General features: G+C 38.9%; 2 protein-coding genes across 18 annotated transcripts in view; both read right to left on the bottom strand.

The window, feature by feature from the left end:
- Positions 1-1,402: 1,402 nt before the first annotated feature.
- Positions 1,403-3,197, bottom strand: REP15 (RAB15 effector protein). The gene has a single exon (XM_077870637.1). The coding sequence runs from the start codon at positions 2,742-2,744 to the stop codon at positions 2,034-2,036; it is 711 nt and encodes a 236-aa protein (XP_077726763.1). The 5' UTR covers positions 2,745-3,197; the 3' UTR covers positions 1,403-2,033.
- A 218-nt stretch (positions 3,198-3,415) lies between these two features.
- The window catches only part of PPFIBP1 (PPFIB scaffold protein 1), a 167,029-nt gene continuing 157,717 nt past the window's right edge, over positions 3,416-12,727 (bottom strand). For all 17 annotated transcript variants that reach the window (XM_077870608.1, XM_077870609.1, XM_077870610.1 and 14 more), the window contains 7 exons: positions 12,637-12,725; positions 9,496-9,618; positions 8,838-8,963; positions 7,884-8,072; positions 6,336-6,515; positions 5,539-5,604; positions 3,416-5,238 (listed from right to left, as the gene is read on the bottom strand). In XM_077870608.1, the coding sequence (XP_077726734.1) occupies positions 5,152-5,238; positions 5,539-5,604; positions 6,336-6,515; positions 7,884-8,072; positions 8,838-8,963; positions 9,496-9,618; positions 12,637-12,725 (860 nt within the window). In that variant the 3' untranslated portion in view covers positions 3,416-5,151. The remainder of the gene's footprint in view (positions 5,239-5,538; positions 5,605-6,335; positions 6,516-7,883; positions 8,073-8,837; positions 8,964-9,495; positions 9,619-12,636; positions 12,726-12,727) is intronic.

Genomic DNA, 12,727 nt, shown 5'->3' on the forward strand with positions numbered 1-12,727 from the left:
CTCTCTCCTGAATACATAAATAAAATCTTTTAAATAATAAATAAAATTAAGTCTAGAGGCCAGAAGCGGGAGCTCCCATGTTCTACCACAAGTCATCAATAACAGAACCCAACAGGAAGACAGTAAAGGCACTTGAAAGTTTTGCACGTGGATACCACTTTACTAGGCCCAGCAGGAGAAAAAAGTTGTTCTCTTACCCCTGCAGCAGCCCAATGAGAGACCATCACAATTCAGCCAATGAAAAGCCACCATGCTTCCAACTCCCAGTACTCCACTGGACTTGGCCTGGGTAACAGTCCCTCCCAACTCCCCTCTTCTCTAACAGAGCAGTCCTCTCCTTTGTTTTCTGGCCTTGCCAATGGATTTGCCATAGCTTGCATGTCCTGAATGGCAATTCTCTGCTAATCCCTAGTAAACCCATTTTTGCTCTAAAATAACTGACAGTTTTAACAATTCCTCCTGGGGGCAGCCCCAGTGGCCCAGCAGTTTGGCGCCCCCTTCAGCCCAGGGCGTGGTCCTGGGGACCTGGGATGGAGTCCCATGTCAGGCTCCCAGCATGGAGCCTGCTTCTCCCTCTGCCTGTGTCTCTGCCTCTCTCTCTGTGTCTGTCATGAATAAATAAAAAAAAATTTTTTTTTAAAAATTCCTTCTGGAAGTTCTGAGAATCTGTTTATGCCTCCCTCCTTGCTTCTGATGGTTTGCAGACAATCCGTAGCTTGTAGACACATGACTCCAATCTCTGCTTCTGTCTTCACATGGTGTTCTACCCTTTTTAAGATTAAAAGCACAGCCTTTTAGTCAGATGGATGTGGGGTTTGAATCCAGGCTGTTTCTTTGTGATCTGGGGAAAATCAACCTAACATCTCTGAGCTTTACTTTCATGGAAAATGGGAACAATATCTTCTTCAGGGCTGTTGTGATTAAGTCATTATGTTTCAGGATGCAGAATATAAATGGTGGCCATTGGAATTAAGCTCACGGTCAATACAGCAGTTATTTTTGCTCTCTCTAGTTTGTATATTTTAGTATGATGAAGTACAAGTCCTACACCATACACATTTAGGGACAAAAGGAGTATGAATCCTTCTGGAATTAGTTTATATTCAGATATTTCTCAATTTCTGAGAGAGAAGTTGAGACTTAGGTCCTCACCTTGCCTTCCTGTGCTTTTTGTCTGTCTCCATAAGACGTTAGTGGACAGGTATGACCAGAATTAGAGGAGCTAGAGAAATACTATTTTCCCAGGCATCAAGTACAATATGGTTCTTTCCATATTAAAGTTAACTCATTTGTAATGCTGTCAACAGGCAATAATATGTTTCATGCAATGTAAAGAGTAAAGTATGTACATAGGAGTTACATTAAGTTACCTAAGAATTACATAATTTCCAATTGGAAAAACAATTTTTTAAAGATTTTATTTATTCATGAGAGACACACAGAGAGAAGCAGAGACATAGGCAGAGGGAGAAGCAGGCTTCCTGTGGGGATCCTGATGTGGGAACTCGATCCCAGGGCCTCGGGATCACGACCTGCGCTGAAGGCAGATGCTCAACCACTGAGCCAGCCAGGTGCTCCTGAAAAAGTTCTTAAAAATGCAGCCGCTTGCTTGTGATAATCTTTACTTCAGCTTTTAAGATCAAACTATGACCCCACAAGTTATGTAGCCAGTGCTGTGTGGAATGATTTTAAATAACAAGGTTTTTTAGAATGGGCTTTTATTATATCTAAAACCTGGATTAATCCAGTGACTTCTGTCAGGGAGCTACTTTTAGTAAGAATGAACTTTTTAAAAAGTGAGTGAACAAAGTGTGTCTACTCACAGGCAGTATAGACAATATCCAGGTATGTGAATGGACTTTGCAATCTAAATATCCATCAAAATAGTATTGCTTAAATATATTATGGTGTATACATACAATATAGATTATTAAATCTCATGCTGGGATGATGCAAGAGGATGAGCTTGTCTACTAAAGTGAAATATTTTTTTCTTTTTGCCTTACAGGCCAGTCTCATTGTGCACATTCAGTTCAGAGGATGCTAATATAAACCTTGCCCATCTCTCTCAGCCCATCTTCCTTACTCAGACAGTTCCCAATCAGCTCTCTGATGGAGACACAATCTTCCGTGTCCAGGACAAATTGTGCCACGGCCTTCCCTCCTGGCAGATGGCCCGTCACAGTCTCACTTTTGACACTGTCCAGGACAACTCCTCTGATGTCTTTGGGCTTTCCGGGCACCCCAAAGATGATAAACAGGCCCAGACAATCCTCTCCTATCAAGTTACAGAACTCTTCCAGCTTATCAAATCGACTTCTCTTCCTGGAAGACTCCTCTGCCTTGGATTCTAGATTTGAGAAGTTGTAAGGCTTAGATTCCACAGCAGGAAGAGAAGACATCTGCAGAGTCTGCACTGCCAGCTGAAGCCTGATTTGTTTATCAGATCCCCAAAAGGTCCAAATCCAGTCTGCACCAAACAGAACAGCTTGGTGCTTGGTCATCTTGGTGGTGGTGAGCCACTCATCAACTCCCTTTTCTTGGCAATAAGTAATAAAGTGGATTAAGAAGATCTCATTCAGAGTATTTGAAGCTGGCCACAGATTGCTGAGAGGATCTTCAAATCCAAGATACTCCTTCAGTTTCTGAGCTGCATGGACTATAGCTTCAGTGACCACCTCACAGACGCCAGAAACCTCTTTGCTGTCCTTCAGGGGTAACTGTTGCGATGATTTTTGCCCCATTTTCTCTGCATCCAATCAGTGCTGCTTCCAAAGATTAAACATGTGAAGCTCCTTCAGAATGACTTCTTTCAGAGTAGAAGTTTTACAACGAAGTCACATATGTTACTGCGGTCCCAGTTTTCCGACTACATCAATGTGGTGTAGCTAAGCATATATACACACAGCTAAACAAACATGTCAGGTCTCCCTGTTTGCTAATGAGGTGTGTTGTAGTCAGCTTCCTGCTGGTTTATTAAGTTAGAGATGATTAACTTTCATCAAAAACACCTGTTCTTTTCCAGTTATATTCACTCTACATCTAATATTTGGCAATCTCTTCCAAGATAGGTTTCTGCTTTTCAAATTTTACTACAATAAAAATAGTATTTAGGGCTTTAAAGAACCATCTACAACTAACTTATTCAACTTTGCTGGTGAGTCATTTCCCTTTGCCTTTTTAATAATTCCTCTGCCTTTGATTCCTTACCCCCAGCCCAGCTGCCTGTTTCCTTTCATACAGAAATTCCTCAAAGTCCTCATATTTCTACCTGTTGATATGTGCTGGAACCCTCCCCCTCATATATTTATGAGAGTCTGCAAACTATATAGCATTTGTATCACTGTTCTGTATTCCAGGAATAAAGCCTCCTGGGGATTCTGAACGAGAAAAGTAACAGACAATAAAAACATGAGACAATTATCAATTGACTTTATTTCTTTTCATACAGTAATACCAGCAGTGTACAATGTTTTGTAAATAAAATATATATCATCAAAAAAATTTTAACTTTATCACATACCATCAGTTATGTTACACTGCCCTGAATAAAGAATATTTGGCATCTATAAGTCTCCTGGTATTTTTTAACCAGGTTTGAATAAGAAACTGTTTTTCAAATAATGACATATGTTCACATTAAAACAAAACACTAATATTTAAGAGTCCAATACAGTCACCAAACGATGAATGGAAGGGAGCAAAAGATTATTAGCATCAAATCATTTTAGTTACAAATAAACTGTAATTTAGTATTACAGGCCCTTTGTTGAAAAGCTTGGTAACCTGTTAATAGCTTGTAAGATCATACCAGTGACATTCAAATATGATTTATAAGCAAGTCCGCTGGCATATATCAAACTGCCCAACCCATGCCAGTTTTGGAAAACCTGTCTTTACAAAGTTGGCTATCAGGAGAAGTGATGTGGTGAATAAAAAATAGGGTATTTTTTCTAATACCCCTAAAAAAATGATAAACACAGTAAGTTTTTGCCACAGCTATTTCCTTTATAAATGCTATTTGGGCCCTGTGCTATAGAAAAACATGAACTACATGTTCTCATCACAATATAGCCATTATGAAACTCATTTTGCAGCCTCAGCATTACTGAACTCTGAGACAAACTGTTCAAATATCCAGCTTCTTAAAAAAAATCCCATTCACTGATAGCCTGAGACATGTAGAATTAATAACATTAGGTATATTGTTAGTATTTTGATGTAATGATATATTTAGCAAAAAGGAAAATAAGCAGCTTAATACTGTAAAGGTTTTTGTTTTTGTTTCTTCAGGAATCATTTCTACAAATTTGGGAGGAACTTCTGAATCCATTCGAGTTAATAGTATTTTAAGCGTCCCTGGAGTTCTTCCTTTTGAGGTGAAAGGATCCAAGGTGAAGGTTAAAACTTTCTAACTCTTCAATGGTTTTGTGATATGTCATCAAAGAAGGAGTATTTCAGTTGGGATGATTGATATTAATATCATTTTTAATATCATTAAAATTCAATTGTGGAGAAGGACGATCATCCTGACTTTTTGGAGAACCAGTTACTGTATGGCAATTTTGAGCACTCTTTTTGCTTTTCACTGTCTTCCTTACGTCACAAAATAAAAGTTCTATATTCTATGTACTAAATATATACACATATTTAGAAAAATATATAAAATAGGACAATAAGAGGCAAGTGGAGATGTGGCTGGCATTTAGTGGGCACACTGAATGCTTGAAGAAATTCCACATACTGATTTTGAAAGCATGTAATATCTCATTTTGATGGCTGCAGTGCTGTCACACGAACATGACAAAATCATTCATGCACTGCTTCCTGCTTCCCAAATCCTGCATATTGTGAATGTGAATGGAAACACTATGGTAAAACAGTCATATTAAATGCAACACTTTAAATATAATATATCACAGATTTTTACATTAAATAGAGGAAAGACAATTATACTCTCATTCACCAGTGTCTCATTTTTCATGGCATCTTCGGAATAGGCACACACTCCCTGCTTTCCATTTCCGCTTCTGAGAAGGTGGGATGATAAACAATATACAATCTGCAGCTTGTTATATATTCTGTGAGTGTTTGAGAAATCAAATGGAGAATAGGTGAGGGAGGCTCCTAATGCTCATCCAAGCGCTGTGGTTAAACATTGGAGTCTTCATCTGTAATGCTGGCACTGGGGGAACGGGCAGCGAAATCTCTAAACATGTCGTCCTCCTTCAGCATGTGCTGGAAAACAAGGAGACGGGGGTCACACACCCTGGGAGCCAGGAGCTCAGATCTACATATCCTCCACTGAACACGCAGCCCTTTGGGGTTATTTTTAAACATCTTTTTTTTTTTTAAAGATTTGAGAGGGAGAGGGAGCATGAGCACGTGCACGCATGCGCAGAGGGAGGGGGAGAAGCAGACTCCCTGCTGAGCAAGGAGCAGGAATGTGGGGCTCCATCCCAGGAGTCGCATGCTCTGTGGACTGAGCCAGCTCGGTGCCCTTCAGAGTAACATTTTGACTTCATCTTACAGACTTACTGTGAGATTGTTGATGCCTTCAGAGAATGCTCCTATCTGTCTCACTGTCCCTTCTGAATCTTCCATCTGCAAAGAACATACCATCCCATGACCTATGCGTTTGAATGCTCTTAAAGAAAGTATAGCAAAATGAGCAAAAGTCTAAGGAGAAGTAATGATAAGTGCTACTGAATGGGATAGGCAAGACCGAACACTTCTGACAATACCTCCTTTCTTTACAGCAACTAGATGTTAAAAACAAGATGGAACAACACTTTACTGACTTTACTGGCACATCTAACCTAATGCTCTGATGCTGACAATGACATTAAAAGATTGATGAGAGAGGGCAAATTTCAAATCCATGACTTCATACTGAAACGACTACATGAGCTGTGTATTTCCAACTGGATTTGATACACAGATTTCCTTAATACAGAGACAGGATAGCACAGGTGAATAGCCAGGCTTTGAAGCTAGCCTGGCAAGTTGCAACCCCACCCAGTTCTTCTAGCAGCTCTTCTATCTTGGGTAAGTTACTTAACCTTGCCAGGCCTCAGTTTCCTTCTCTTTAAAAGGAGGATAACAATGCTCCGTATGTTTTAGGGTCATCGTGAAAGTTGACCTATGTTAAGTGGTGAGGATAGTGCACTTATGAGTAACAACTTATGGAAGTTGTTGACTATTATTTTATTATTATCTTTATTTTCAGGTATTTGAGGAAAAACTGATTAGTAGACACAGTGCACAATGTTTCCATTTAGCATTTCTTTACTGGAGGAACTTTAAATACAATACATATACATTATTGCATTTACCTGCTCTAACCGGTCCAAATCATCTTCATCATACAGGCGCATGTCCAAACCGGGTTTAAATCCTTTCTTAGATGTACTTCCTGATGCCTGTCCCAATTCCATTGGACAAACATATTCTTCCCCATCTTCCTGTTTCTTCTTTCTCAGATTCCCAAAATTGCTAAAGGTAAGTTTCTTTGGCTTTAAAAGAAAAGCAAACATCCAGGGATTCAATAAAATTCATATGACAGAGGACTCATCACATGCATAATTTAATTACTCCATCTACAGAGAAAAGCAATTGGATAATTAAATTGCTGTGACAAAAATGAAAGCATCCTGAGTGTATGATTGATGCACACAAATGTAATAAACAATCCTTATTATGCATCTCGGAGGATTAAGCTTGTTTCTCCTTATTCACACCAATTAGCTGGGTAGTGGGTAGTCACTGTGATAAACAAACAAACAAAAAAAATGCCAAGAGCATTAGTTTCGATTAAACAGGACTTAAGGCAATGAGATTTCTCAGGGATGGGTCCAATCTTGTAAGATTTTTCCATCTAAGATCAGTAAAAGAAAATGGTCCTATGTTTTCTTTTCGAGTAAAGCTATGATTATCCTGTATGCCTGCTATGCTTCCATAACAGAACTGGTGGCTGCTAAAAGAATCCTCACTTGTTTGAGAGAGAACTCCCAGTGAGACTTGGGAGAGAGACTCCATCTTAGTCACTGAATACTCCCTGAGACTCTCTGTTAAGTGGATGGTGATCAGGCAATGATGAGAATTTAAATAGAAGCTATCAGAAGTTTCAAATCTGAAACTTCCTTTAAGGGAGAAAGGGAGCCAAAGAAAAAATGTTGGGCAGGTAGAGGGGATAAAAAAAATTAAAAATAAAAAAAATAAAAAAATAAATAAAAAAAAAAATAAAATAAAATAAAAAATAAAAAAAATAAATATTTATGTATATATGTATATAAAGAACTTGGTAACATTTGTGGAGGAGCTGATAAACCCTATCTCCACATTAAGTTGGCTGAGATAACAGACTCAGAAGAGTTCACAGAGAAATGATTTAAAAGAAGAAAAAAGTAATCTAAATTTGGTATGACCCATGAATCTGGGTAAATCTGGAAATAGCCATTCTTTGCTGGTTTACCTCGAATCTTAAGTATTTTTTTCTAACTTGCCAGACTGGTTAATTGTAAGCCAGACAAGTTGAATCTGTATGAGAAGAAATCCTCGCTTACACTAGATTTATCTATAGAACAACTGCAATTAGCATTTGAGCCCAAGTCATGGACTCTGCATTAGCAATATATCGACTGCATGCCAACATCATACTCTTCATTACTGTTAACTCTAATAACATAAATGACTTGAACGAAGACTCCCCCAGAAAGAAACTTTCAAAAATGCATTTTCTTAATTACTCTTAAAGATGCACAGACCATTAACCCATCCATAAGACTTAATAAACCCCAGAAAAAGGGACAGTCAGGTCAAAATCAAGCCCTAGCTTTAGTTTTTGCTTTACCAATTATTAGAAGACACAAGTTTGAACCAACCTTCACTTTGGCAGTGGCTGTTAGAAGTACATAATCTGGTAACTCCATGGCATCACGCTTTTGGTGCTGGGCCTCGGCCCCAATCAGAAGGTTGAAATGAGTGGCCAAATGTCTTCGCAAGAGGGTCTTACTTGGTGGGATGTTCAATAACTGAGCCATTGTTTCCACATTAAAACGAGGTTCTAGAACCTATAAAAAAATTAAAATTACTTAAGGCACCATATATCATACATGTCTGCATTGTGCTTTATAATTTGCAAAGCTCCTTCATTTAGTCATCACCAATGACCCAACAGCCCAGTGAGACAGACAGAGCACGGACTTCAATCTTTAAGCTATATATATTTTACCTAAGCTAGTGAGAAGTAGAGCTGTTCCTGACATCCACACACTACAAAGTTACGGCCTGTGGCTCTCTGAAGTGGTGCCTTCAGGATCGCCTTGACAAGCCAATTCCTTACAAGACATCAGTGTGCAGAAATATAATCTGTGTGTTGCCGGTGTCTCAAAACATGATCATAAGAGAGCCAGTGGCCAGATGCAACACAACACAAAATACAGTAAATGAGAAATGGGTTTAAATCTGCTGCAGCCTCGTATGACACAAATGAAAAAACATGGCAAGTAAAGACTCACTAGAAACAGTATAGGAGGATTCAGTTAGAGGAAAGTAAGATTGTGACAAGCAGACTGATAATACCTTATTCATTAGACTAATGGAAACTAAATGGTAAGAAGTCAGTTTTTATTTTTTATTTATTTATAAGATTTTATTTCTTTATTCATGAGAGACAGAGAGAGAGAGAGAGAGAGAGAGAGGCAGAAACACAGGCAGAGGGAGATGCAGGCCCCACGCAAGGAGCCTGATGCGGGACTCAATCCCGGGACTCCGGGATCGTGCCCTAAGCCACCAGATGTCCAGAAGTCAGTCTTTAAATTAAAATGCAGTTTTACCATGAGCCCACCGTGGACGCCGCTGCCTCTGAGATTGGGGGCATATTCTGCTAAGTCCACAGAGCGCAGCCACTCCATCACCCGGTGGTTAGTCCACTGCTGAACTTCAGATGGCGTGATGCTCTTCTGTGAGAACAAAAAACCAACGAAAGCTTCAGTCAGGGACAACGGGATTCCAAGTGTTAAAACTGCAGGTAATAAAAAGTCTGCTTACAGAGCACAGTTACTCGACATCCCACTAAGTGTTTACAGAGAGGGGAACAGGTGTTTACTGATCTGAATTTTGTTTTAAGGCATCTATGTCACCATTCCAAGCTTTTTTAAGAGACTAGTGAAGCAGCACTTGAGGAAACCAAGCCTTTATTGTGACATTTAACTCTGTGGCTCAAAGAGGCAGGAAAATGAAATCCACCTAAGAAAAGGAGGAAGGGAAATTCAAAAACAACCTTTGGCTTTAGTTACACAGGTGGAATCATCATGGAAGGGAATGGGAGAAATATGGGAATGTAAAGCCCAAGAAAGTACGAGGCTGGATTTGAGGCTCTGAGGAACCAGAAGCTTTCCCTGTGGACCCCACGAAGAAATGAATGTTTTACACACACACACAGTCACATGCACGGGAAGGGCCTGCTATGTCAATCTCAACTACAGGCGCTACCTCGTCAGACGGCCGCCTCCGCAGACAGTTCGGTTCAAAGTTATTGATCCTTAGGACCTGTATAGCTCTTTTGATACTGAGATGGTGGAGCACGCTCACGACCTTCAAAGACAGTAAGTCATCCTGCCAAAAAAAAAAAAGAACAAAAAGAGGAGCTCACTGAGCTGGCCCAGAACAGAAGGACCTTTTTCAGGGAAATTACAGAAAGCACAAATAAAAGTAGAGCAGTCGCTCTACCAACAGGCCTCTAGCACTCGTGTTTTCAAACTTTTATTTGGTAATAGAACCCTTTTTCCTGTTTCAAACAAAATCCTCTCCAGAGCCCCAATATATTTTTTTAAAAAAACAAAATTAATGTTGTACCAACAGAAGCCAACTTTTACTTGTTTCTTCTCTTCTAGACATTTTGAGATAGGATCATGGGACCCCACAGCTCTGAAAACACAGTTTGAAAAGCACATGCTGGGTCACTGCAAAATTGATCCTCTTTGATTTGAGGCGATAAAGCAGAAAGCTAAGAGCATGTGATGTTCACTGATGATCACAGCTGGGTTTTCTGAGCTAAGGCACATCACCATTTTGGGGAAAACCAGAAGAGTATCTCTGTTATACTGTTCCCCAACCTCTAGAAATCTCTAGTTGTAGATTATTATGCTTTATCTAGCAGACACTGTGAACAATTTTGGGAAAATTGTGTCGATCAATAAAAAGGTTTTGGTGGGAATTAAAGAGAAGAGAAATGAAAAAGTTAGAAGTAACAACATGTATCACCATCAATTCCTTCAAGGTGTAATTTCTCCAGTCTGTGGTTATTGGGAACATTTCAAACATACCAAACACACCAAAACAAATTATTTCAGAAGGTTATTTGGAGGGCAGTGTCAAGATAAGCACCAGTCTATTTCCAAACACACCCAGCAAATAAAATAAAAAAACATCCATTTTAGACACACCTTATTGATAACACATTTCTGGAGGGTGGGGGGGAGGTTAATCTGTTACAGAAACAGTTTTTAAATAAAAATATTAGACAATCAGCTTAAATTCTTAAAGCTACTGAGCAAAATTAATTCCTGAATTTTTTCTGGATCCATTTCTTAAAGGCAGTGCCTTGTGATAAGACACTTAATATATCTTAATCTAAGATTGAGACACCCATCCAAACATTTCCACATGAACTATTTTCAACTAATTAAACTCTATCACATTTTTTTAAATCTAAATACATAATGATTGCAATGTCTTGCAAATTATTTTATCTTAAGAGATTTTAAAAGTAGGGGCTATTTTCTTTAAATCAGAAGATACCTTTTTTAGATTTTAAAAAATCTTTTAAAAAAAATAAAAATTAAAAAAAAAAAATAAAAAATCTTTTAAGTAATTTTAGATTTACCAAAGAGTTGCCCAAAATAGAACAGAGTCCCATATACCCTGCACTCAGCTTCCTCTCACATTAACATCTTATATAACCATGATATAGTCATCAAAACTAAGGAATTAACATAGACAATAGAAAATGATAATTAAGCTACAGACTTAACTCAAATTTCACCAGTTTTTCCACTAAGTCCTTTCTCTGTTCCAGGATCCAACTCAAGATACCACATCCAAATGGATTTTTTGTGACTTAGAGAACTTCTGGGGTCAAATTTTCTAAGATAATTTATTCCTTTGTAGCCACAAAACTGATACACAAATTTTCTTGTGATTTTAAGCCTGAATCTGCTCACATTCCTGCAGAACCATACCTATACCTAGACAGGAAGGCAAGTATTTACTGAATTTCTTCCAGGCTGAGCTATAGGGTAGGAATCTGGACACATCCTAAGTTCAAATGCCCTGTGACTCTTGACTGCTAGATCTAGATGCAGAAATTTGGTAAAGTTACCCAGTTTCTCAATTCTTTCATTCCCTCATTTGAAAACTGAGGACAACAAGAGTACTAACTCAAGGCTTGCTGAGACTTGAGTACTAATAGGAGTATGGAGCTTGAAAAAGGTGTCTGGCATACAGTAAATGTGCAATGTGTCATGTGTTGGTGTTATTACAGGCAGGTTTACATTATGTGCCCACCAACATACGAACTTTGGTTCAATGATAGAAAAAAAAAATCCCATGAGATGAACCCCAAATTTATTTGACATTTAAAAATTAGCTGTTTGAAATTTTCAACTTATTTAAAGAAGATACTTATGGTAGCTGGCTACAGAGCCTCTCTCACAGAAGGTCGTTTAAATAAAAGCATCTAATGTCATAGGACACAAACAGTGCTATGGAATCTAGAACAAGTTCTCCTGGCATCCATCTCTCCCCACTCTTATCAATTCCTTCTAACTCCTGGGTGGAAGGATAAAAATATGAAAAAGCAGGGCAGCCTGGGTGGCTCAGCAGTTTGGCACTGCCTTCAGCCCAGGGCCTGATCCTGGAGACCTGGGATCGAGTCCCATGTCGGGCTCCCTGCATGGAACCTGCTTCTCTCTCTGCCTGTGTCTCTGCCTCTCTCTCTTTCATGAATAAATACATAAAATCTTTAAAAAATATATGAAAGCATAATGAAGGAATCAGAGTCTACCTCACCCTACTTCTTCACCCTCATGACTTCTGCCCTAGTGGAATGGAGCTGAAGTGAGAAAGGAGGCAGGTTTCAGGTAACATTCTTGAAAGTGGAAGGGAGGAGACAGGACAGGTCTCTGGATGTCAGATCAAAAGGATGGTCTCCTCTGAGCAGTCACTGCATATAGGAATGTGTAACTCAGAAACTTCCATGGCTTCAAAACCCTACATTCTATTTTTTAAGCATCTTTAGGAGATATAATTCACATACCAGAAAATTTTTTCATTCAAAGTGTGCACTTTAGTGTCCACATTGTTGAGTATATATAAAACCAACTTCCTGGACAGCTTAGATTAGATTAGGTTTCACATAGCTTAAATTAGGGTTTCAAATCTTTCAGTGGTACTGCAATCATCAAATCCTCCAATTTTAGCTTAACAGAAAATATGCCTGCTCTTCTCAAATTAAGGCAACACCTTTAAACTCTGGTGGAATCATTGTGAAAACAATCTATTTTGCTCACTATTTCTGTTTTTCAGAGAAAACCAATTTTGCTCCCCTCCAAATCCCAGGAGTGAATCACTTACAATAGTCATATAATGGAGCATTCGACCATCTACCCGTCCTTCGTCAAACTGGGTCTTGTACTGAGGGAGACCAATATCATCCAACCATCCT

The sequence above is a fragment of the Canis aureus genome, chromosome 25 (assembly GCF_053574225.1).
Source record: "Canis aureus isolate CA01 chromosome 25, VMU_Caureus_v.1.0, whole genome shotgun sequence".
Classification (NCBI taxonomy): domain Eukaryota; kingdom Metazoa; phylum Chordata; class Mammalia; order Carnivora; family Canidae; genus Canis; species Canis aureus.

Excerpts from the sequence above, each read along its gene's own strand:
- REP15 (XM_077870637.1), bottom strand. The coding sequence starts at position 2,744 with ATGGGGCAAAAATCATCGCAACAGTTACCCCTGAAGGACAGCAAAGAG.